Source organism: Lathamus discolor, chromosome 4 (genome assembly GCF_037157495.1).
Source record: "Lathamus discolor isolate bLatDis1 chromosome 4, bLatDis1.hap1, whole genome shotgun sequence".
Lineage (NCBI taxonomy): Eukaryota > Metazoa > Chordata > Aves > Psittaciformes > Psittacidae > Lathamus > Lathamus discolor.
In genome coordinates this window covers 99,680,681-99,706,369 of record NC_088887.1, presented here as the reverse complement: position 1 = coordinate 99,706,369, position 25,689 = coordinate 99,680,681, and the positions used below count along the sequence as shown (strand labels likewise).

The window sequence follows — 25,689 nt, the reverse complement described above, 5'->3', positions numbered from 1 at the left end:
TAAGGCCACTTTCAAGAAAGCGTGGCTTCAGGGAAACACGGATTTAGTAAGACAGCTCAGTTATCCCTACAATTTGATGCTGGGAAAGTAGACTGCAGAGTATGTGCTGCTTGCAGAGCACATACTACCTTGTAGCTTGCTCTTACCAACCTCAACTGATTTCTCTTTACCCTAGAATTTATGCTTGTCCTGAAGACACATTTTTTGTATAGAACATGTAAACAATAACCTACAGTAATCTGAATGCACAGGATAATCACATCTGGTCATACAAAAAAATACATGTGTCTGTTCTAGCAAGAAGTAACATCCTCAGATAGAAAGTGGTTCCAGAACGTGAAGGATGCACACTGTACTTTGCAGTGGCAGGGCAGCCCTCAGCCAGCCTCAATACAGTGCTCTCCTCAGTCACAACTCATCTTCCTGTTTGCCAACCATCTCCCATTTAGGAAAAAACAGTAAGTGTTTTTAACTATGACCTCTGAGGAAGTGACACTTTTTATCTTATTCTACAATTAACATTAAACTACATACACAGTTTCGCCCTGTATTTTGGTAAGAAGAATGATTTACAGCGAATAATATTCCCATAATTGCCACTAAAAGAAGAATCCAAAACAATATGTTTTTCAAAGTTTCCTTTCATCTTCCAGTTAATCAGCACTCAAACTATGTGAATTGTATGAACATTTTGGACGCATTTTGAATCTTGGAATGTTTTCACTGGAAGCCTTAAAAACCCAATCAATTTTAAGAAGTTCTATGTTTTCCTCACCAGCTCTCTCTTACTTCTCCTATTCCTGCATGGGCTTCACAACAGTTTATACTTGCACACAAACTGTGCAACATTATCCAGTACAACCAATGTATAGTTTTTACACTTTTCTCTTAGAAGTGAAGCTCCATCTGTCATCTGTTCCCAGTAAAAGACTGCGTGATCTGCTATCTCCACCGTATCTGCCAAATAGGATAAGTTAATTGCAAAGAATTGAGATCTCCAGCACTGGAGATTGTCAACAACTGACTCCACAAAGGACATCCTGGTGACAGCAAGAATAAGCAAGCAAATAAGAGAATTCACTATAAATCTGCGCGAAAAGACTGAGGAAATCTTGAATTTAAGAGTGTTGTTTTCCTGAGGCAAGGAAAGTTTGTCCACATCAACTAGCTTTATGCCATTCCACTGGCTGGTATCAAAGCTCTTCATTGTAGGGCTGATGTCCACACTGGAACAAGGTAAAGGAGTTTCTTTAAGCACCTTGATTTTTTCCCTGAACTCCTGCATCTGCTGCAGAAATATAATGGGTTCAGACACGTCTTTGAAGGCCTCTGCAATGTTAAAAGCCATCCGCTGCTCCTGCAGAATGGTGTTCAGTTTATTGATTTCCGGGTCATAGGCCTGCATCACTGCAAGCTTCATGGTCTCAAAGTCAGAGAGGATCTCATTGCGCTTCTGCTCCAGTGTGTGCTGCAGCTTCTCAAAGAACTCCTTCACTTTGTCAGAATCTTTGGTCAGCATCTGCAGAGCCTTCCTCTTACTGGTTTCTAAGGTATCCAGCCGCGAGAGGGCATCTCCACAACGCCACGTTTCAAAGCCCTGAAAAAGGGTTTCAAAGGCCCGCTTCTCCTGGGAATAAGCTTCTTCAATAGAACAGAAAACATGCTTTGTATGGTCACCACGGGTGGCACAAACCCCACAGATCAGCTGCATGTCTGTCCGGCAGAAAATGTTAAGGGGTTGCCCGCTGTGCACTTTGCACACGGGCATTTTCGGAGTTACCTTGATTTTGTTGTACTTCTCCACGATACCTTTCAGGGAGTAGTTGACTTGCAAACTGTTGACGCCAGTAACAGGAGTTTCCTTCCTGCATGTGGGGCACTTGAAAGGGGACGGCCTCCAAAGCACATTCCGCACGTTTCCATCAAGAATTCCTTCCAGACACTTTCGGCAGAAATTGTGGGAACAGGGCAAGACACGAGGATCATCAAACAGGCTACAGCAAATGGGACAGGTGAGATCTTCCTCTAGGAGCTCCATCATATCCTAGGAAAGAAAAGAAAGACAGTAACGGGAACTTAGGAAATTTATTTCTCTTCTAGGGAAACCATGCAAAAAACAATCTGCACCTGAGACACAGCTCGGTGAGAAAAGGATCTACCTTTTTCTCCAGTGCCCCTAAAATGGATATACCCCTAAGACAGCTGGGGTCTGCAGCCAGCCCAGTTAGCTGGGGTATCTGGCCACAAGATGGCAGGCACAAGGCTCAGTGCTCAGGCAGAACCATTTCTGGACTCCCAATTAGAAATGCTGGAAAAAACAGGCTTGCCAGACCCAGCAAGGACTCTGAATGAAAACAGCTCATGTACTCATAACAACAGTTCAAGACTTACATCTTTCCTCACTGATGCAATACACAGAAACTGGATTTTCACAGAAGATACCCAGCCAACACGCCCTGCTAAGATTTGATTACTTGCTCAACTCCTCCAGGCCTTACAGTTTCAAACCCCATGCACCGCTGCTGTAGGAGGGCAGTATTAATAGTGTCAGAAAAAGCCCATCTTCAAAATTTCTTCAGCTAAAGAGTATGTGATATGGTTCGGTGCTCTACCTGCAAAGCCAAAGGTGAGTCACCACGCACTTAAAAGGTCAGCTTTCCTCTTGCTCCTGCAATATACTTAAATAAGCAAGTGAACACGGTATTGTGCAGCTATTTAGCACAAAGTTAAAATACTTCCAAGATCAGCTGATAATTCAGTAGGAAACAAAGCTGTTCACCAGTTTTACTCATCTGCAATCTCTATTTCCAATTCCACTCCTAAGGTATTCACACGTCAGTAATTTCTTTCTGTGGACAGGACCTACATGAAGAGGATTTATCATGTAATTCTTTCTACTGGAAAGTGTCAGTGAAGGGACCCAGAGCTGCCCTCACAGTGCCTCTAACCAAAGCCAAGCTCTCGGTTGCAGACACCTTGTAACTTCCAGCAAGCTCTAAGAAAACACGCAGCTAATAAAGACCAAAATGGGTGACAATTTGTATTAGCGAGAACTCTCAAATACTTGGTTTCAAGCTATAACTAGAAAGATGCTTCCCTTGCATAAATTATTAACATATTATACAATATGCAGTCATATATAAGTAATACAGGTATGTAATAAAATTCCATTTATAAACTAAAAGATGTATCACAAAGGAAGAGCATCAAAGTACTGCTGTGACAGCAAGGCATATGAATGAGCTCTTTTAATTAGTTTTGATGTTATTACTTCTGTCCCCTCAAAGAAATATGAAGTTGAAAACATGGGAGCCAAGGGGACAGCTACAAGGGAAGATCCATGCTTGTACATGCACAGTACTTGGAGTATTGCATACAGTTCTGGTGTCCTCAACATAAAAAGGACATGGAACTGTTGGAACAAGTCCAGAGGAGGGCCACGAGGATGATCAGGGGACTGGAGCACCTCCTGCATGAAGACAGGCTGAGGAAGTTGGGGCTGTTCAGCCTGGAGAAGAGAAGGCTGCGTGGAGACCTCATAGCAGCCTTCCAGTACCTGAAGGGGGCCTATAGGGATGCTGGGGAGAGACTCTTCGTCAGGGACTGTAGTGACAGGACAAGGGGTAATGGGCTTGAACTTACACAGGGGAAGTTTAGATTCAATATAAGGAAGAAGTTCTTTACTGTGAGGGTGGTGAGGCACTGAGCAGGTTGCCCAAGGAAGTTGTGAATGCTCCATCCCTGGCAGTGTTCAAGGCCAGGCTGGACAGAGCCTTGGGTGACATGGTCTAGGGTGAGGTGTCCCTCCCATGGCAGGAGGGTTGGAACTTGATCATCTTAAGGTCCTTTCCAACCCTAACCATTTTATGCTGCACAGGAGAAGAATGAAAGCAATACCACTGATCCAAGGAAAGCAAAGATCACTACAGGGAAGAAAAGCAAGGTCAGTTCTGAGTTTCTTTCACAAGAGGACCCATACGGTCACAGTGAGACTTCTCAGTAAAAGCCATTCTCGAGAGATGTGGTCCTGGGTTGCCAGCTGGGCTTAAACCACAACAGGTGTCAGCAGACCTCACATGCTTTTCCAGTGACGAGGAGAGGTATTCCCTTGTTTGAACAGGGAGTTTGAAAAAGTTGCCAGCTTTTCTACTCAACCCCAGGACTAAGGTCATTGGGCAGAAGAAACCCAAAGAACCATTACAGGTGGGGACAAAGCCCCAGAGAAAAGCTCTAAGGACTCCACTACTACCTAAGGTTTCCTGCAAGACCACAGATCCCATTCAGTAAGTTCAGTTTCTGTGAGAGCATGATTTTGAAGCACTTCTCAACACTAGAATAAGCAATGCTTCTCTTCCATCCTCTTACTACAGCTAAATAGAATGGGATGATGAGAAGACCATGATTTTGCCCTATACTCTTGAATCTTCCTCTTTATAACTAGCCCTCAGCAACAGCACAAAGATCAGTTTGGCTTGTGTGTTAAGAGAGTAGTAACTACAAGTGTCAGTTATTAAAACGTCAGTTCTCCATCTCTTGGTAAATGTAAATTCACATTGCAGAAAACATTTGCTGTGCTCCACCTCCTTTAGCAGGAAGGATTTCACTTCTCAGGGAGCCAGAAGAGCAGCTCTGCATGCCCGACAGGGAGGACTGCAAGCCACTGCAGAAAATGCTTACTACAACACGTTCCATTAAAATTGCAGGACAAACACTGAAGACTTTCAAGCTCCTAAAAATACGAAAAAGATACACAAAAAGGTTTCAGGATCCAAATAAAACTGTCCTGTTTCATTCCACCCCCACTTATCCAATTAAATAATTACACGTTATAAATATAACTGAACTTCAAAACCATTATATGACATCATTAAAACCCTCAGATTTTAAAAAAAGGAAATGGGCAAGCCTACAAGGCTGTTTTTCCCCTTCTCACACCACCACTAACACCAAACAGTATTGAAAACCCATATGACTGGTTGGAGCAGCTGAACTTCCATCTTGGTTAGGACATTAATTTCCGCGAGTGAGTGATCCGTGGATTGAAACATCCCTTTGTATGAGCAACCTGGTCCTTGTGTGGGGAACCGCAGCAACATCTCAACTTCTCCGCTGGGAGTTTCTCTGTGTAACTTCTGATCCAGGTTTGGATGGCCCTGGAATTCTCCACACGCAGCACACAGCCCAAAGGGCACAGTGGGTTTTTTCCATCACCTGAGCTACATAAACCCTCTGGGTACAAACCCAGCAGATGTCACCACCTCAGAAAGAGCCACTTGCACAGTTTGTCATTAGGAAGATGAACAGCCGAAGAAATCAAAACATAAATGCAAATATAACCACAGTAGCTTTTCCCCACACTCCAGAGACATTCATTTAGCGTGCTTCTCAGCACAGACACTGGCTAATGCCAGAAGCAGGCTGAAAGCAAAACCAAAATTCCACCGACCTTCAAACAAAACAAGAAGGTAGCTCTTGAACTACGAGCCCCCTGCAATGGCGTGCAAGGCTTCCAAATAAAACCTGACCGAGTCGGGCTGCATTTCCGCAAGCAACTGAGCTAGTCAGAATTCGTCTCCCTTCCTCTGCCAGGACCCCCAGTCCTTGTCGGGCCTCTTACAAGCAATTTCCCCACCTTCCCGTCAGGCTGGTGTGTTGAATCAGCCCAGAAAGGGGTCTCCCACAAACAAGGTATGAGGAATGGTGACGGGAGCTCCTCCCTCCAGCAGCAACGATCTTAACCGCCATCAAGAGGACCCACAACCCAATGGAGGGTCAATGTGGACACTCCTAACATGGAACTATCGAAGCCTGGGTGCAGCGGGTACCCAGGCAGCCCAAAAGAGCTGAGGAAAGCGGCCATGCTTTAAGCCATGGCCAAAGCTTTTTCCACAAGAACCAGGCGGACCGAACACGTTCAGCCTTCAGAGTGCCTGTGCAAGGCCTGGAGGAACAAGCAGCCCCGAGCACACGGCGTCCTCCGCAGAGCCTGACATGCCGACCGAGCAGCGCCCGCTGCCGCGCGGGCCGCCCCGGCCCCAGGCAGGCACTCTGTCCCTGCTCCCGGCCACAGCCCCGCTCCGCCGGCATCCTCCACACGCGCCCGGCCCCGCTCCGGGCTCGCAGCCGCCCTGCCGGTCCCCGCCGCTCGGGAAGGGCCCCCGCTGCGAGGCACTGAAGGACCGAGGCGGGAGCGGCGCTGCCACCCGAGCCCACGGCCGCGCCGGCCGCCCGCCGCGGCCTCCGCCCGCCCGGCGGGGCCTGCCTCTCCTGCCGCCCGCCCCCACTACTCACCATGCTGGCCCGGGGCCGCAGGGAGCGGGCAGCCGCGGCACCCGCACCACGCCGCCTCCAGACCGGCCCCCTCGCCGGGCCCCAGCCTGCCGCCCGCCGCGCCCGCCGACCCGCCCGGCCCCGCGCCCCCTCTCACCCCGGCGAGCGCGGTCAGTGGCGGCGGGCGATGCCGAGGGCCGCCGGCCGCACGCCCTCCTCGGCGCCGCTCGGCACAGAACGGGCGGGCAGGCCCCGGCCCGGCCTCTGCAGAAGCTGCCGGCGGCTCGGGAGCTGCTGCCCGCAGCCCCGGCCCGGCTGCGCCCACCCACCTTGGCCAGCGGCCGCCGATCCGGCCCCGGGGCAGGCGCTGCTGCGGCGGCTCTTCCTCCTCCACCCGCTGGCGAGAGGCAAAGCAAGCCCCCGAGCCTGCCCGGAGGGAGGAAGGGAGGGAGGCACGGGCGGCCGCGCAAGCAGGCGGTGGATGCCTGCTGCCTCAGCCCCTGGCCGGGCTGCTTGTGCCTCCGCCGAGATGCTGACGGGGTTCTGTTGTTTATTAACGCTGCCAAATTAAACTTGAGGCTACAGCTCCTCAGCGCGCTGCGCAGCCTAAGGAAGAGCACTGCTGGGTGGCGATCCGGACGAGCATCTTCCACATCCTGAGAGCACTCATAAAGCAATTAACGTCATTTTAGCCAGGTATCCTTATGTGCTTCATAAAAGGATGGAGATGCATTCCTGTTTGCTTTAACACGCTGGCTGTACCATTTCCTACCAATGAATCTGTTGGAGAGTACCATGGCCTGTCCAAACTAGGCAGGTCTCCCGCACTAACATGGACTAGTTCCAGGGAGATGGATCCCGCATCTGCCTGGGGGGACCCTCAGCTTAAAGGACTGTGAAACCGCAGGTGGAAGTGCTGAGACCACAGAGGATCTCTGTGCTTTGTATCTTCCCTGCAGTCCTTCTGTTAGGTCTCAGTCAACAAGTCTCACATCAAAGCCAAACTGAACTTCCGAGTTAGACTTTGTGAAACACTGCATCAAAAGGTGTTCCCAGACGCGTGTTCCCAAACGCAGGTGTTCTGCCTCCTGCACCCCTGTCACTCCCCTGCTCTTCACTCGCCCACTGCATTCACGTCGCTCATCGGCACTGTGGAGTCTATTCACATTCAGGAGTACCCACACAAGTAATGTCACAGGCTAGACCGCGTTTCTCTCAGACGGAGTTCCCTCGTGCAGCTGACATCTTTCTGCCAGTTGTTTAGGAACCTGGAATTTTAAACCCTTTCAATAACATGCCAAAGCTGTGGTTCCCCAGTTCACTGCAGCCAGAAGAGGAAGCAGTCTCCTCTTCCTCACCTTCCCTCCTGGTGCCTGGCCTGTCCTCTCAGCTGGACGTAACAGGAACAGTTGGATCAAGGCCAACTGTTTTCTGAAACCCCTTCAGAGTGCTCCTACACTGGGGTATTTCATCCACCGTCAACCAGAAAGCAGCCCTGGAAGGCAGAGCTGCTGCACAAAAGCAACTGAGACCTTCAGGTGCTCCTAACATCCTGCTTGTTTCTTCCTAATTGTCCATCATCTGCTTTGTCCATCTGTCCATCATCAGATCATCCCAGTTTCTGAAAAGTGATAGCTTAATCCACTCCTCCACTACCCAGACTGTGTTCAAGTGATATCCCAGTGCTTGTACTTCATGTTTTCAAAGTATCCCTGGTCTACACTTTCCCAACAGCCAGTTTTATACCACGAACTTCCTGATTCTTCTAATCTTCTCTGTGATTTTATGGTTAAAAACATCATCAACAATAGGGCATTTTAGATTCCTCACTCATTATTAAGTTCACACATTTCTCATGTAGCTTTTTTCCTGAGATATTTTTAGAGTACATTTTATTCACCACTAATTCTTTAAACTGGTCCTACTCTGTCCCCTTATAAAAAAAGAGGAGCTGTATCAGCATGAGTGGACACCTGCCCACCTGTGATATATTCTCTTCATTTGAAAATGTTCTTGTCCCTCTTTGCCTGGACTTCTTGCTTTCAAAAGATGAAAGCCTAAACTTGGGCAAACACAGCATGGAATTTCTGTTCTTGGTACATGGAGACAGCGCCCAGCCAGCACCGTGCTTAAAAGTGTACCATGACTGTCCTGAGCACATCAAATATAATTTGGGCATTTTGCTACTATCTGAGCACTAGAGTTCCACACAACCACCTGTTTTGCACACACAGGAGTTCATCTTTCTATACTCTTTTTAACCAGTTGTTGTTTATAGAGGTCTTTTGATAGCAGCTTGCTTATGAGCTTGCATTTCCCACATCTGAGAGCACATCGTGTTCCTGAAGCAACATCAGGGACCATTTGTTGAAGCTTCAGAGAAAAGTTCTGGCTGATGCAAAACACCATTAGTAGATCTGTGGTAATATCTAATAAGGAAACAAACCCAATGGCTCAAAGGAGAGGCCCGCTTGGAGGGAAGTGTTAGGACAGATGTCACCCACAGGAGGGTTGAAAATACAGAGGGAGGAGTGTGGAAGGAATTATAAACCAATGGCAACTTCCAGGTTTATGAGACAAACACCACGTTTGTTGTAAGACAAAGGGATAATGCCTATTGTCATCTGTAAACTGCAGAGAGAACCCAGATTGTGACTCTTCTGCTAAGCATTACAACCGGGATTTCTGAGCCTGAAGCTGAGTGCTGTGTTCAGTCAGTGGCCTCAGAGCCAGCTGCTGCTGCCCTCCCTGCCTGTACCAGCTCTGCAGCCTTGGCGGATGTGTTACTGAGCCGATTCACCCACTACGCCAGCAGAATGCTACTCCCTTTTCTTTGCCAGGGTGAGCTTTCTGCTGATTCAATGGGTTACACCAGTTCAATCACCAGGTCTAGCGTGAGAGGAGTGAGGAAAACAGGAACAAGATTCTTCCCTTTCTGTGGAAGCAAGCCATTAAAGTGACTCAAGCTGTAACAGGTAATTTTACCCTGAGAGGTAGATTCACGGGGGTTAAGCCAAGCTGAGACTGTGCTATTGGCAAAAGAGATCATTCCATCCTTTTCCCTTCCCTTAGTCATGCTTTCCTGATGCCTCCTCTCTGCTGGCTCCAACATTCATGCAGCCACATGTTAAGCTGGATCCGCTTGCCAACAGCGCTGAAAGCTAATCTAGTTTAAAAACAAAGGAAAAGTTTTCAGTGGGATCAATTTTGGCAGCCAGCTGATCCCGCAGCCGAGCAAACACGAGTGCCAGGACGAGCCAGTGAGAGGGCCTGTTTCGGTGGCAGCCGGCACACACGTCAGCATGAAACACAAGTGCCCCCACAGGCCATACTTTCACAACTGCTTCCAGCCAGCTATTGCCGGCGCTGCTGCCAAGAGTAACACAGCCTTGCCCTTAGGCCACACCAGCTGCTCATTCCGGGCCCCAGGCACCCCCTGTGCTGCGCTGGAGATGTCTAACACAAACCTGATTGATAAATGTAGCTGGAGTTAAAAGCAGGTTTTTTGTGTTTGGCTTTTGTCCTCCCGGATTTGTATTCCCCATCAGTAAGGCTTCTCTGAAGCCATGCTATCAAAAACCTGTCAGACTGTAACTGTCTCCTAAAGTGAAAAACCAAAGAAAAGAGGTAGTTGGGGCCATTTTCCAGTCTTACCCTTGGCTGCAAGTCTGCCTTTTGCTTCCCACTGAAGGGGGTTAAGGCTTCACATCATATTGCAGAATTGTCAGAGTACACCCCTGGACAGTGACTTCATAAAATCAGACTCACAGAGTAGTTTGGGTTAGAAGGGACCTTTAAAAGCCATCGGCTCCAACGTCCCTGCAATGAGCAGGTACATCTTCAACTTGATCACACTTGAATCATGCTGCTTTATTCAGCTGTGCTGGTGTGAGCCTACCCTCAAATGGAGAGGGACAATCGGACATGTATGATGCAGCTGCTGTGAGGAGCTAAATACAGACATAAACCTGCAAGAGCTTTGATACAGATAGCAGCTTGGTCAGAAGACACTGTAAGATAACACAAATAAACTATTCAAAACAGCTCCGTGTATCAAACACCTTACTCATGTACCTGTTTCACAACTATATCATATCTGACCACATTTCTTCTTAACAGATACATCTGGACTATATTGAGACTCCAAATGAGGAATCAGAGAATACATTTTCTTATTATTCCATAAAAGCTACTTTTAATATGCATTGTAGAAATACCAGGCATTAAAAATCCAGGAAGGGTCATCAGCAATGGAAATGATCAACTGCTGTTTTGAGGTCTGAATTTCAGAGACTGCCTTGATACCTGCAGGGTCCCCAGTGACCGTTTTAGCAGTACTGGCAAGAGCTGTAGTTCCAGGTACAGAACTTTGACCCACACAGTTAAGTAATATTCAGCATTTTGCCATGTTTTATTTGGAGGAGTGGGAGGGGGGATCGATGATGAATTCAGTTAGCTCCTTAGCGTAATCCTATTTATTTACAAAGAATGTACAGCCATGTCCCATTTCCTTGCACGCAGAGGAAGCAAATGGGAGGGAGTGCTGTGCTGCAGTCCAAGTTTGCTGCTCTAGCCAGGATTCTTGCCCAGAAGAAGCTGTCCCTTGGCTTTTTCTCAGGGCCATACACCACTGCTTCTCCCACTGTCTGCTGGCTCTCGCGTGGTGTTTCCGGCCCTGGACATGCACACAGGCAAACACAGCTGCAACCAATCTGTGCTCTTGCTGCCCCGTCCGCGAGCAGTCCCTCGAGAAACGGCTCTGACTTTCCCCAAATTAGTGCTTGCTCATACGAGCCCGCTCATCCCAGCTTTTGGCCACGCAGCCCTGTGCCATGGGCAGCGGTTTCCAGTCTTCAGCAGTCTTACGCCATAAAAGAATTGAATTCCTCCTTCCTGAACAAAGCATGGCCAGCGTGCCTGTCAGGTTTAATGAGGTTTGTGATTGCCTGGAGATCAAAGCTCTGCTCTGGTGGGTTTTGCTTAGATTGCATAAAGAGGAAAGGAGCAGTGACCTCCAAAGTAAATAGAACAATGAGGAACAAAATTAATTTTCATATACAATTTCTTCTATGATTTGGCAAGCGTCAGATTAGCTGTATAAACCAGAAGACTTTCTACAGAACATTAATCCTCACAAGAACACATTATAATGAAGATTTCAAAAGTACAAGCACAACCTGTTTTTCATCTGAGACCTTGTCTGTATCATCTTCCAAACCACAGGCCTGACCCTGGGAGTGGAAGGACTGCTTTCAATAAACAAACCTTGATTTTCCAGTCCTGCACCATCATTTACTTCTGTGCAAGCTGCATGGAGATGTTCCTAAAGCCATTCCAGCATATTTAATCACTATTTTTTTCGCTGGTTTGCACAGGTGTAAGTGCCTCTGCAAAGCCTGTGGCAGCAGAGAAGCAAGTCCCAGAGGATTTTACTCACAGGACAAAGAGGAATTATTTTTTCTGAGAACTGGTTCATTGTGTTGCATTACATACTGAAACAATGGGTGAGAGAGTTCCCCTCTCTCACACAAATTTGGCGGTATCAGGGAACCTTTCTGAAACATACTCATCTGCAGCCAGTGTAGATCTACTTTGCGGGGCTAATGAGAGATGGTTGTATTTTCTGAATGAAGCTGTGAGCTAGAGCACAAAACAAGGCAATGACCACCATTTTCTTTCGGCACGACCTCCAAATACGCCTGCATTTGTGAAATGGACGGGACCGGTCATTTTCCTGTTCTTCGAATGTGGGTCCCAGACAAAATGTCTCTGCTGCTACTGTTCAAGGAAATAAAGTTAAAACCCTGTGAGCAACAAACATGTTTAGGCATGCTGAGCATAATTTTGCTTCCGGTGTGGGAGGGTTCTAAATACTTGGCCTCCCCAGTGAAAGAAATGCACATTCAAGAAAGGCAGAAGCTGAATTAACCCTTCATTACCAAGCACAGTTATACTTCTAAGTACTGGAGCCCAGATTTTCATTTCCTTGGGGAAATGTGCACTGTAAAAATTTCAGTGTTCAAATATGCTCTGAAGAGGCTGACAAACACATTTACAAATAAAATACTATCCTGCTAGAATTGCTCACCTCATCCTCCAGGACAGGCATATGGATAAGCAATGTTTCTTACCAACTGACCTTTGCCTTACTTTCACTGGACCAATACTACTATCCGCTTGATTTTGTGTAGCACTGGAGCCTTCACAAACATCTTTGCTGCTGTTCCTGCACAATTCAATGTATCACCAACTGCTGACAGGGTGCTCAGCAGCCAGGCTCCACTCCTGGAGGGAGAGAGGATGGGCGCAGGGGTAAGGGCTGCACTGACCTTGGTCCTCCGAGGCTTCCTGCCTGCTGAGCACATCGGTACTGGAGTCAGTGTGCTCTGAAGAAGCACCGGCAACTTTTCCAAGCTGTGGCATGCACTTTACCCCATAAGTGCTGCAGTCTGCTCACCTGTAAAACCAGCCTCTCAAGTTAAGAAAGGAGTGGAGCAGGAAACTGGCAGGAAGGCACAGCCAGCCACTGCTCCCCAAAGCCGGATCTCCTGGGAGTCCAACTGATTCGGCAATGCTGACTTCATGTGGCGACGTGTTTATATTCCAGAGCTTCTTTTGGGGAAGAAAGGACTTACTGTGCCTCAGAGGAAAAAAATGGGATGGGGAGTCATCTGGAGTTTGAGTCTCCTTCTAAGTTTGGGGTTTTTTTAACCATATTAACATTTGTCTTTCAGCATTTACTGTAACAAACCCGCAGTGTGTGACAGACAATAAAAATCCCGCAGTGATTTAAATGGGACTAATTATGTGAACAACAAGCCACCAATAAGAATCATGATGCCCTCCATACGAAATAAATAAACATCAGCTTCCACCTAATATGTACTTCTTAGAAGTTCAAGACTAATCCCATTTGGCATATTTTAAGGAAGTGAGCTCTTGACCCCAAATGTTTATGGGCTGTAACAGTAAGTCCAATAAAAGAAAGGAAGCATATTTTAAAGCTGCTCTTAAAATCAGATTGGTTTTAGGCACAATTTCGAGAAAGACAGTGTTTCACCTCATGTTTCCAGTAATGGGGTAAGCATGACTGATACACCCCATCCAATAAGATATTTCTTGCTATGAAGATTTCTTTTAACAAGGGGTTTTGAATATTCGCTTAACCCCTTACCCTCCTAAAGATAGATAACGCTGTACCACACGGGTTACATTAGTTGCATCACGTTATATACTGTAATAAAACAGTAAGGGAGCTTTGTAGGTGAAATGCCACAAAATCATGAGAAACAGACCTTTAAATGTAAGTATTTAAATTATCTGCAAAACATTTTAGATCAGCAATTTATGGCACAACATGTCTTGGATATTTGCCTGTAGATAAATAAAAATGTGAAGTAGATACAGGTGGGCTTCTATAGCCATGTTATCAGTATTTGTTATACTTGTTGGAGCCCAGTTTGTGGCCCCTGTTCGGGATGCTGTAGGGACAGCTCTAGGGCTTTTGCTAAAGGAACACTTGTTTAACCCGAAGCCACAAGCAAAGCTACAGCTTTTTCAATGAAGTGGCATTCTGCCTCTATGAAAGGGACACAAAGCTGGTCCCAAAGCGTGCTTTGCAAAACAACTGCTAAGTGCAATGATAGCACACTGGCTTTTCACTGCAGCAGTCGTTGCGGTTCAGTTTCACACTTACCAAAGCTTCTGAACGAATGAGGAGGTGCTCCAGAAGCAAACAGGACCCCAAAAGTTAACACTCACAAGCCAGACAGGTCTGGAAGACGAGGAGAAAGGGAAACACACAGGGAGCAGACACCACCGAGGCAAGCATGGCAGCTGGCCCTGGCCGCACGAACCTTTGCTTCGAGGAGTCCTGTCTCTGTTGACTTTTCTGAGAAAGAATTAAAATGAAGAGGGGAATGAGTGAATGAATGAATGAATGAATGAATGAATGAATGAATGAATGAATGAATGAAAATTGGGTTCTTAAGGTGTTCCTGTTATTTGCAGACAGAAGTAACTGCCCGGTACATTTCCATGGAGGCCCTTCCCCGTGGCCCAGCACCGTGAGGCATGCTGACGCGACGCACACTGTCTGCCCATCATGCTCAGTTTCCCCTTTCATTCATGTGTGTATATATTCTCACATGTACGTATATGTGTAACTTGTTCTTTAGGCGGCTGCTTGCAGAGGCTTGTGTACTGACACCTCAAGCCACCACCACGTTTCCCCACAGGGGCAGAGAAGTAGGGGGTTTCTGTCCTGCACTCGCAGGACATCTGAATTTGGATTTCCACTTCCTGAGGAAAGCCGGAGGTTTAACGGCATCTTGTTTTTCATGCCGTGCGGGACTTCACGAGCCCCCCGTGCACAGCCTGACCCGGCCGCCGCTGCCCGCCGCCCACCGCCATGTCGCGGCGAGGCGGGCATACGGGAAGGACCGCCCGCCCGCCCCGCTACCTCCCGTCCGCCAGGGGGCGCTGCCCCGCCCGCCCCACTGGCCGCTGTTGCGCCTGCGCGGCGCGGTGGGGTACGGCCAGTCATGGCCGCCTCCATGTTGTGCTGCTTCTCCTGGTGCAGGGATGGCGGTGCCGGCCACATCCCGCTGAAGGAGATGCCGGCGGTGCACCTCGACACGCAGCGCATGGGTAAGCGGGGTGAGGCGGGACATGGACTCCCTTCGCCCCCCCCTTGAGCCGGCCGTGACGGGCCGTAGGGCGGGAGGGAGAGCGCGGAGTGAGGGCTGGCGGCGGTGTGGGACGGCCGCAGGTCCGCGGCGCGGCGGGGCTGACCCTTGAGGCGAGCGGGAGGGTTGTGCCCGGGAAGCCTGGGCGCGGCGCTGGTAGCGGTGTGCAGTTACCTTGGTGCGGTGTAACCATGCCGGCCGGAGGGGGAGTCTGCCCGGCCCAGGCGCCCTCTCTCCTTCCAGGGAAGCGTGCTGGGGAAGTCGCTTTTGGGCTGCTTCTTTGGAAGGATTTGGCAGTTTTCAGGAAGAAATCTCACTTTGGTTTAAATTCAGTTGAGGTTTATCACAGAATGAGTGTGTAGGGGTGCGCCTCAGTCTCAGAGGGGTTCCCTGAGGAGAGAAGGCAGCCTGATAGGGCTGAAGATCCTGGTCATTCCACAAGGGATGGTGATTCAGAGCAGAGGGTTACAGCAATGCAAATGCAGAACGAGCCACGGGAGTCTGGTCCATATTGCGTGCTGAGGATGAGCTGTCTACAAAGCTATGCCTGGGCGTTGTTGAGGAGAGAAGGGATCTGGGTCAGCTGCCGCAGAGCAGGGGATAGAGCTAGGGGGAAGGCGGTGTGGCTGATCCCAGCCACTCAAACAATTACTAGTCTGGTTTTATTCATTTGTATCAGTGAACTTTGGCGGTTTCCCGTGTTCCTGACAGTGACAACAGTGCCTAAAGATGAAATGTTCCACTGGAGAAGAAAAATTTGGCAGAGGGCTTCTTTTCTCCTCTCTGTTTTGGCAGGCATGTTTCTAATAAAAGGATTTTTTCAGAGAATAACTAAATACCTTGCGGTTCCATCCAGTGTTTCTACCCAATGTGCCTTTTCTTCTCTTGGCAGACATTTTTCCTCCAGTGTATAGAGACAGGGTGCAGGGTTCTGGTCTCGCAGTCAACGCTTTCTGACTAAATAGTGAGTTATGCTCCTGATGTGGCTGAGCAAAGGTTGTAATCGGTATGGTGCCGTGAAACCCAAGAGGCAAAATGAGAGCAGTGTATAGATTTTGAATAAATAAACCCTAGTTGGAAGATGAACTAGCCCATAAACAGCCTTCCTTTTCTTACTTCAGAGTATAGCCTATCATCATAATTCTCATAGGCTAATGAAGTTCTTACGTGGGCAGAAAGAACAAAACCAGTTCTCAGTGTTTAGGGCTTTTGAGGGCTGCTTCCAGACTTCTAAAGATGTTTTAAAGTTTTGCGGGTGTTTTTCTTCTTGCAGGAACAGATGTTGTGATTGTTAAAAACGGCAGAAGAATATGTGGCACGGGAGGCTGCTTAGCCAATGCACCTTTGCATCAGAACAAGAGCTATTTTGAGTTTAAAATCCAGTCCACAGGTTAGTCAGCAAAAATGTACAACTTTAAACCTGGAAGGTGTGTTGGTTTGCCTGCGGGTGGTCGTATCTCCAGTGCCGAGCACATGAATCCTTCTGATTGCATCCTTGAACTTGTGAATGTTGAGAGGTCTATAAGCTGACATTGTGTAACAGGAAATTTCTTTTTTATCCTGGCTCTGAAATATTAAAAAACATGGTAAGTATATTACTAAAAGAGTGCACACACTAAAAACCGCCATGTTGTTTTATATGCTGTTATATGCATGTTTTTCAGTTAGAATATGTTAGAAATGTTTTTTGGTAAATAAATGCTTATAACCACATAAAATACTGTTGCTGTGAAGTATTTTTTTTAAATAGTGCAGTTTATCCAGCAGTATTTATAGCTATTTGTCTATCTCCATTTGCTTTTAACATGCACTGTGTTTTCCCAAGCAAGGGTAACACTCCTTGTGCTACACTTCACTCTACAAATCAAACGTGCAGCACTTACTCCAACACCGCCTTATCAAGAAGAGCCTTTCAGCACCCTGTTTCTTTGTTTTGCGCAGATATGGTGCAAGGCAGCTGAAAGTGAATGGAATTTGGAAGCATTATGCTTTTACTAATACAGTCAAGTTCACTAGTAGGGAGCATGCTCCAGACTTGCCTGTTTTCTGACGTTAAAAATCACCCTGTATTTTTAAAAACAACAGACACTGTGAAAATGAAGCTGTTCTTTCCCTAAGTACATAGGGAGAGGGAAGAAGGGAAGTGTTAGTCCAGAGACAGACAGGCCTTACAGTACCAGCTGGAGCTTGAACCTGGCGCTTTCTGGGTAAGGGTTGTTTGCCTTCACTTGTGTTGGAGTGCAGGCAGCATGAACACAAATCTGTCCAAAACACCTTGCAGTCAAACCAGTTGCTTGGTTTTAAACTGTGTGTAAACCCCCGATCAGTCTTAGTTTGGCAATTTTAGTATCTTGTATGTTCGGGGAAGAATCCACTGCAGCTGTTATTCATATATGGTCATTATTCACACAGATACATATCCATGTTCTTATGCTTGAGAAACACAGGAAATAAACTCTCCTGGTCCTTGTGACAGGAATAGACAAGACAAGCTGTGTCTTACCTATTCCTGTGCCTCAAGGCAGGAGGACTGTAGATCACTTAAATTAAAACTTTGATTCCCAGAAGTGTCCCTGTGGGGTCACCCTGACTATTGGAAAGTCATCTATGGGGTCACCATGACCATTTGAAAGCTTTTAGGAGTGTAATCTGAATCTTGTTCACACTCTTGTCCTTTTCATCCTGGGCATGTAAGAATAAGAATAAATTGGTTTGCAGTTTTGTCTTTTGAAACTAATTTTATTATATTTTTTGCCTCATTTTAGTCTTCTCCAGATTAAACAGCCCCAGGCTGTTTGTTGGGTTTTTTTTTTTTATTGTCTTCTTATAGGTGATGTTTTTACATTTTTGATTGGTTTTGTTCGAGAATATTTCTAATTGAACTTATTTTTCTTGAGATATGATGCTTAAAATGGATGCTGTGCTCCAGCTGCAGCAGCAGTAGACATCCTTCATCTGTTGTACATACAGTGTGTTGGCTTTAATGTGCCATATGTCCAGAAGTTTTTCACAACAGTAGGGCACAGGCTCATGTTCAGCATGTGGTCTGTGATAACCCCCATATTATATTCTGTGAGCTGCCTGCCAAGCCACTATTGTATTTGTGCCACTTAGTGTTCCTACTGTTCTTCATAATTCAGAAAAAACAAATGCATTTTCCTTCAGACCTCTTATCAGTTTGTCAGGATCATTTAAAACTTGAGGGGCCTCTGAAGAGCTTGCAGTCCTGTCAGGTTGGTATTGGCAGCACATTTAACAAGCATATCATCACGTTACCCAAGTAATTGATGTGAATATGGAATAGTATCTGGCCTTGTGCATTCACTGCAAAACCTCAAACCCCACTTGAATCATCTTTTTTGATTTGATTTGACGTGATGAGTAGTCCTGGAATACAGTTTTCTAACCAGTTGTGCATTTATATTGCTGTAAAGGTCTAGACCATGTTTTCATAATCTGAAAAGGTCTAGACTATGTTTTCATAATCTGACTATTTCAATGTTGTATGAGTTTCAAAAACGTTACCAAATCAAGATCTGTCGTATTTACAATTTCTTCTTTTCCCCTAAGAATAGTCTCACCAGCTGGAAAAGGAAATAGTGTTGTTCACAAATCCATGCTAGTTTGATTTATTTTTTACATCCTCCTACAGTTTCAGAGTCTCTTGTCATATTTTTCTGGGAATAAAAGTTAAGCTAAGTGATTACAATTCTCTGGATTTTTTTTCAGGATACATACTGGTTACTTCTATTGACTGCTTTTACTGGGTCTGTCCAGGATGGAGTTAACTTCCTTCATAGCAGCTCCTGTGATGCTGTGGTTTAGATTTGTGACCAAAACAATACTGATAACAGGCTAATGTTTTAGCTATTTCTGAGCAGCATCAAGGCCTTCTCTCTTTCTCACTCTGACCCTCCAGCAGGGGTGCAAGAGGTGGGGAGGGGACACAACCAGGCAGATAACCTGATCTAACCAAGGGGATCCTCCATGCCATGTAATGCCATGCTAAGCAACAAAAGGGAGAGGAGGGGCTTTAGGGATATTAGCCATCTTTTGCTTGGGAATTGGCTGGGCCTCAGTCTGCCGGTGGGAGGTGGTGAGTGATTGCCATTACATTCCTTTGGTTTGTTTTGTTTTCTTTCTTTCTTCCACTTCTCCTTTGCTTGTTAAACAATTTTTGTCTTTACCCACAAGAAAAATTTTCTTGGTTTTAGTCTTCCTTCCCTCTTCCACCATCCCTCTGGGGCCGGTGGGGGAGAAGTGTGTGGCTGCTTGGTGCTTAGCTGCCTACCAGGGCTAACCTGCAATAGTTCTGTTATGTCCAAGAGATAGTAGTAGTACAGCCATGGCACTGGCATTCTGTATTCTGTCCTGATTCAGGCAGTCTTCAAAATAATGACGTTTGTTTGTTTTCTTACCATGTTACTGTCACATTTTAGGGATTTGGGGTATTGGAGTTGCAACTCAGAAAGCAAACTTGAATCAAATTCCACTTGGTCGAGATGTCCATAGCCTGGTGATGAGAAATGATGGAGCTCTGTACTATAACAATGAGGAGAAAAACAGACTACCAGCAAACAACCTTCCTCAGGAAGGTGATGTGGTGGTGAGTTCCTTAAGCCTTCTTTACTTTCCAGATGTTCCTAGATTCCCCTTGCTTACAGCTCTGTGGTCAGACCGTTTCAGTACATTCAGCTTGCATCTCCCAGTTTAGGAAGTGCTGATACAAAGTCCCATTGTGTTTGAATGGGTTAGCAGCCTGGATATCGGTGGACTTCAGTGGTCTTCGTTCTCATTGATATATTTGTGAACGAGGGACAGACTTTGCCAGTGTTCGAAAAGTAGCCTCTAATGCTCTCCTGCAGTCTAGTTGCAGTATCTGCCTGATGGATAATTCCCATCACAAGGATCCTGCATTGGGATGGGACCTTCCTGAACAAAGAATGTGCTGGAATGCATTACAGAGCTATGCACCATGCCCAGCCAAACGCAAGGTCCTATAGCTAACTGGTTAATGATTAGAAGGACAGAGCTGAGCAGAGATAGGTCCTGGATGATAAATGAATTGTATTTTTAGCCCAACTTTTATAGGGAAGGTGAGATATTAAGTGGGGAGGGGAGTAATGCTCACTGGGAAAATTATTAAGAATGAGAACAAATGGAGAATCTTAAGTTTTTTTGTACCTTGCTATTCCAGGTTTCTCAAACCATCTTTAAGTGACTTTGTTCAAAGGGTTGTGTTTTATTGCTGTCATTTTCACAGTGTCCTGTAGCAATGGTTAGAAATTTCATATTTAGAAGTCCTAAGAAGCTAAGGTGATGCCTCCATCCTTTACCTCAGATACTATATTATTCTTTTAATCCCCTTCTGAAATTGTTTTTCTGGATGGTTGCAGACTGTTTCAGCATTTGGTCAGCCGATGTTGACCAGCCTCAAGGGGGCTATAACTAGGTGGTCTTTAAGGTCCATTCCAACCCAAACCATTCTGTGATTCTATGAAAAGCAGCTGATGTATTACTGCTAATTCCCCAGTTTTCATTTATTTTATTATGTCACAGAAATAGTTTTCTGAAGTACTGAGGGATAACACAGATTGTCACACTCAGCCATACCAAAACAGTGACAGAAGTCATTTACCTAACAAGTAATTTATTACCTTGTTAGTGTTTGCTTTCTGCTGTGTAGTTGACATATTTATAGCGTTGTGTATGAAACCATGATCTCCTGCTGCTGGCAGAGTAAATGTGCTGAGAGAGGTTTCCGTATGGAAGCATGGACAGACCACTCTTTAGTAAAGTTATTTCCATGAGGAGATATAAACAAGAAGACTACAGACTGCTTAATATTGAAATAATTGAAAATTTTATGTATCCTTAACATTTGATAAGGAACATGTTGAAGAACAGTTTGGAAAATTGTTTTGTAAACTGAGTGAGATATGGTATGCAGTACTGTGCTGCATCCAGACTGAGTAAGCATTAAGGAATCCTGAGTATCTGCAAATACAAATGTTACTGGTCATTTATTAACTTCTAGTCCTTTGCAGGAATATTTCATGCCAGGTTTTCTAGGATGCTGCAGTTTGCATAATGGTGTTAAAACTTGCCTGTGGCTAAGAACGCTAAATTAAGCAGCAGTCTTACATGTATAAAGTTGTTGATGGGTTTTTTTGTCAATTTTCTGTACTTTTAGGGCATTACATATGACCATGTAGAATTAAATGTATATTTAAATGGGAAGAACATGCATTGTCCAGCTTCAGGAATCCGAGGGACTGTCTATCCAGTGGTCTATGGTAAGTCAGAGATTTTCACTGTTCCTTGGTATGGGTCCAGAAGGCTGGGGAGTTACTGCACTCAGTCTGAAAATTGCCAGGTGAAAAACCTGTGAAGCAGATGGAAAAAACAACAAATTCAAACTCATGTAGACTTGTGGGCTAATCTGCTTTCTCTCTGAAGCTTCGTATTTATGCCTGTGAATTTCACATACTTCATAAATGCATTCAGTGTTGAATGCAAATAGATACTGAATTGCTGTTTGTATTTTCTTCTGGAAGTAATAACTTTAATGTAGCACTAGTACAGCTGCTGCTGTGTAGTGGTACAGCTCCTTGCTGCTGTACCAAATCGATGCCCAGTTTTGAAATCCAGCAATTGGTGAGCAAATTGTGGTAGCTGTTTTGCCAGCAACCATCAATACAGCACAGCAGTTTTGAACAAGAAACAAATACCATATCCAGTTAATCCCTGCAAAGGCAGTTTAAGAAAGAATTTATGAATTATGGAAGTTGGAATTTGGCCAAGACATGTGTTAACAATTTACTTTTCCAGAACTTGGCGGTGGTTTTGTAGTTCCCCAGTAGTCAGAATTCTGTTTAACATCTCTTGTGAAAGGCAGCACTTCCCCCAACTCAGTGTGTAATCAAAGCTACACTTGTGGCTTGTAACTTACAGCAAATTATAACTGCTCCTTGGATTCCCTCTGTTACATCTACAGCAATCCCCAGCTTATCTTTATTCCTGTGTGAGCTTTATCTAAGTAGTAACCTCTGCCAGGATAGCATTAACTATGTGATGTGGATAATTTTTCTTGTCATGGTTGGTTCCTGATGAACTGTGGTCGTGTTCCCATTGATGCATTTGTAATATTGAATTTTATGAGCAGGAAGGAGATCCTCTAGGTGTGTTGTAGAGCCTTTGAAGTCTATAAATGTACGTGACAAATTTTATCTTTCCAAGTTGCTGGAGTGGAAATTTTATCTGGTCACTGTGATGTGTTCCGAAGCCACATGATGGCGCTGCTAAAAGGCTCTTGCGGACAGTAACTGCCCTGCAGCACTGCGGGATCTTGTGCAGAGCGCTGCGGGAGCAGCAGGAGGAGAATTGCTGTGATAATTAATTGGTACATCTTCCCTCTGTTTTGGAAATGGTGTAACATAGCATGAAGGTGCAGGTTGCTCTCAGAAAACATTTGGTGGCAAGTTAATGTACCATAAATAATTTTTCTCTGACTAAAGAAGTTCCATGCCTGGAGGATGCACAGACTTTTTATTGCCAGGCTCTTACTATCATCTTCCATAAGTGGGCATAATTTCATCATAATTGTCATGTCTTCTACTTGTAGCAATAATAATTGAGGTCTGCAAATAATTTTTTGTGGTAGTTACTTAGTATAAGCTTTAACTATAGATGTTCTTCATTTAACGTGAACTACTTCTAATCACGTGAAGGGATTTGAACATAGAGAAGAGAATTCCATAAGCATTTACTTTATCTGTAATTCAGACCAGAACTACAGATACCTTTTAAAAAGAAACATCATAGGGCAGGCAAACACAGTATCAAGCCTGAGGATGTAAAACAGAAAAATGGACTTAAAGGTTGTTCCCTGCAGCAGCTGTACCTCAGGCACTTAAATGGAAGTGAGATGCAAACACTGCCTAAGTACTGCAGATCTGAACAAATATACCAGTAAGTGTTTTAAGTGAGCCTAGGAGGTGAAAATTCCTACCTTGCCTCTGAGGTATCTAAATTCTAAGCCAAAATATGGAGGTGAAGCTTTCCTGTTTTAATATTGCTAGTGTACCAGGTTCATCTTGGAAAGTTGTCTTTGAAAAAGATCTTGCTTTTCTGACTGGTTGGGTATTTCCATTTGCTAATGCAATATATGAAGGCTTTGCTGTTAAAATCCTCAGCAGTTTCTTTTCTATGAAGTGTATCTACATTCAATGTAGAAACACTTGTGTTGCGGATTATGCAAAGGATCGAATACTGGAACAGTTATTGTAAAAAAACCCCATTAACTTCCAACTTAAAGAAGCAAAGATGCTTTCTTTGCATCAGATGGTCTTTGCTAAAACAGATGGTCTGACACCAACCATTGCAGACGTCTGAAACCTTGTAAATCTCCTGAAAAATCGTTGCACACAGCTGACACTCCAGCAGAATTAGAAAGTGGACAGAAAAATATGCAGCTGAGGAGGTGACAGCTCTGCCATGGGTGTCAGCAGTGTCCTTAGTCTGGAGATTTCTGGGGAAATAGAGTAAAAGATTTTGAGGAAATGGTCTGAAGCCCTGCTAATGCTTACGGTGAAATCAGAGGTACCATTCCCATTGACTGCACCAAGGACCATTACTGACCAAAGAAAACAGCAGAAAAGAAGGAAGATTTCCTCTCTGTGGGTGTGTGTGTAGGGCTTTAACATATTCGTTGAAGGGATGTCTTTTAAATGTATTATATCTATAATGGATGAATTGGAGAATATTCTTCCTGGTTTGGGCATGGTGTATAACTTAGTAAGACGGTGTAGTAGAGGATCAACATGTAAGTGTTCCTTCTCTAACTCCTTCTTTTGGTTCTCTTCTGCAGTTGATGACAGTGCCATTCTGGATTGTCAGTTCAGTGAATTTTATCACACACCTCCACCAGGGTTTGAAAAGATCCTTTTTGAGCAACAAATCTTCTGAATGTCTTCGTACTGAAAATTTGCACCCTGCACTGTTACAAAAGCTTTGTCATCTTAAATAAAGCTTCACTTTACGTTTAGGAACCATATCTGTATTTTAAGTAAGTACTTGTAACTGTGGTCTGCAGAATTCATGTGTTGACCGCCATACCAGGTAACTGTGCTGCAAATATGAGATTTCTGGCAATGGTTTGTAGTTGAAAATGAGTGTTTGGGGCAGGGTTTTCCTCCGATTTGTACTTGATGCAAGAGGATACTAATGGATGTTATTGTCATCAGTATTACGTTCAGTATTTTGAAAAAACTGGAGCTCTGTGAAGCAAATAGTTCTTATGCATACAATGGCTATGGAGATGGATAGTTCTCTTGATTATTTTTTTCCCCCAACTTTTTCACCAGAAGTTCGTGCTTTGTTTAAAGGGAGCGCTGTGTGTCCAGCATGTGATTTGGACTTGCGGTGTCCCAGTTGTTCACAGTGACTAACCATACAATGGGATAACTAGCAGATAGGTACTTTTTCTGCAAGGTATAGTTGAGTTCGTTCCCTCAGTCTTAGACAGGCAAATGTAACTTATTTATTTCTCCTTGCTTTTAATTTGCTTTTATTGTCACAAAAAATAATGACACTCTCTAGTAATGCTCTTTTGTTGGACCTTAAAAATGAAACCTGAACACTACCTGTGTGTTTGAGGACCACCACGCTGCATTACTGTTGTAGGAGAGCAAGTACAGATCACTCAGTTTGGGTATGTAAAGAGTCAGGTGGGAAGGCTAGGAGATGTTACGGTGAAGCCTTACATCTTAAACTGTAAGTTAGATTATTCTCTTATGGAATAGCATATTTAATTTGTTTGTGAATCATTTATGAATGATTGATGGCTAAGACATTGTTCTAAAATGTGATGCCCTTGAATATAAATTATGAGATGCTTTCTTTTCTTTTGCTCTTGTCACATTTAATATACTTCCTAAAAGAATTTTTATTATAAAGAAAATCTTCATACTGAATGTTTGTGTTTTGGGTTTTGCTCTTCCTGGGTTAATGCGTTTGCATAAATGAATTATTTTATTTAAATATTTTTAGAAATTATCTGATTCTGGAATTTTCAAATACAAACAGCTTTCTCAAAGCCTTTCACCTTACAGTTTTCTGCATCTGTCTTTTCATTTTGAGTGGTCCAAGTTTTCCTTCCCTTTAGCCTTTCTAACAAACGATGGTGTTGGGTAGAACTTTTTAGCCTGAAAGGAGTGGTGCCCTTGTCAGCATTATGGTATAAAGCTCAGTTTTATATAAAGTGCAGTTTTATCGTCTCCCCTTGAAATCTGCTCTGCTTTGCTGTGGTTGGATACATAATCGAAGTTAAATGAAACATTCCTGTGTTTTGCTTCAGTGTCGCCAGTAGATGTTTTGAGTGATTCTCCTGGTAGATATTGCTAGGGCAAAAGCTTCTGTGGTGAGCTGACCCTGGCTGGACACCAGGTACCCACCAAAGCCTCTCTGTTACTCCCCTTCTTGGCTGGATAGAGGAGAGAAAATACAATGAAAGGCTCATGGGTCAAGATAAAGAGAGAGAGAGTTCACCAATTACAGTCATGGGCAAAACAGACTCAACTTGTGGAATTCTGTTCAATGTATTGCCAATCAAATCAGAGTAGGATAATGAGAAATAAAGCCAGATCCTAAAATACCTTCCCCACACCCCTCCCTTCTTCCTGGGCTTAACATCTAAATTTTGTACCTCTTACCCCCAGCAGCAGTGCAGAGG

General features: G+C 45.0%; 2 protein-coding genes and 1 long non-coding RNA gene across 6 annotated transcripts; 1 reads left to right on the top strand and 2 right to left on the bottom strand.

The window, feature by feature from the left end:
• Positions 1-794: 794 nt before the first annotated feature.
• On the bottom strand, positions 795-6,793 carry TRIM13 (tripartite motif containing 13). Of its 4 annotated transcripts, none has more exons than XM_065678288.1 (2): positions 6,600-6,793; positions 795-2,044 (listed from the first exon to the last, which is right to left on the bottom strand). In XM_065678288.1, the coding sequence occupies exon 2, from the start codon at positions 2,039-2,041 to the stop codon at positions 812-814; it is 1,230 nt and encodes a 409-aa protein (XP_065534360.1). In that variant the 5' UTR covers positions 2,042-2,044; positions 6,600-6,793; the 3' UTR covers positions 795-811. The 4 variants fall into 4 exon arrangements, with proteins under 4 accessions (XP_065534360.1, XP_065534361.1, XP_065534359.1 ...); XM_065678289.1 differs by lacking the exon at positions 6,600-6,793 and adding an exon at positions 6,428-6,586; XM_065678287.1 differs by lacking the exon at positions 6,600-6,793 and adding an exon at positions 6,292-6,405.
• A 3,864-nt stretch (positions 6,794-10,657) lies between these two features.
• Positions 10,658-13,206, bottom strand: LOC136012787 (uncharacterized). Its single transcript, XR_010611962.1, has 2 exons — positions 12,728-13,206; positions 10,658-12,555 (listed from the first exon to the last, which is right to left on the bottom strand). It is a non-coding gene; the product is annotated as an uncharacterized LOC136012787 (long non-coding RNA).
• Positions 13,207-14,774: 1,568 nt separating this feature from the next.
• On the top strand, positions 14,775-25,066 carry SPRYD7 (SPRY domain containing 7). Its single transcript, XM_065678286.1, has 5 exons — positions 14,775-14,919; positions 16,231-16,347; positions 19,397-19,563; positions 21,151-21,253; positions 23,827-25,066. Exons 1-5 carry the CDS (start codon positions 14,814-14,816, stop codon positions 23,922-23,924), a joined length of 591 nt encoding a protein of 196 aa, XP_065534358.1. The 5' UTR covers positions 14,775-14,813; the 3' UTR covers positions 23,925-25,066.
• Positions 25,067-25,689: the final 623 nt, after the last annotated feature.

What these genes read in the sequence shown, in the direction of transcription:
- SPRYD7 (XM_065678286.1), top strand. Translation starts at nt 14,814, where the DNA reads ATGGCCGCCTCCATGTTGTGCTGCTTCTCCTGGTGCAGGGATGGCGGT. An exon ending in CCTCGACACGCAGCGCATGG is followed by an intron (nt 14,920 to 16,230) that starts GTAAGCGGGGTG and finishes TTCTTCTTGCAG; the next exon opens with GAACAGATGTTGTGATTGTT. An exon ending in TGTCTATCCAGTGGTCTATG is followed by an intron (nt 21,254 to 23,826) that starts GTAAGTCAGAGA and finishes TCTCTTCTGCAG; the next exon opens with TTGATGACAGTGCCATTCTG.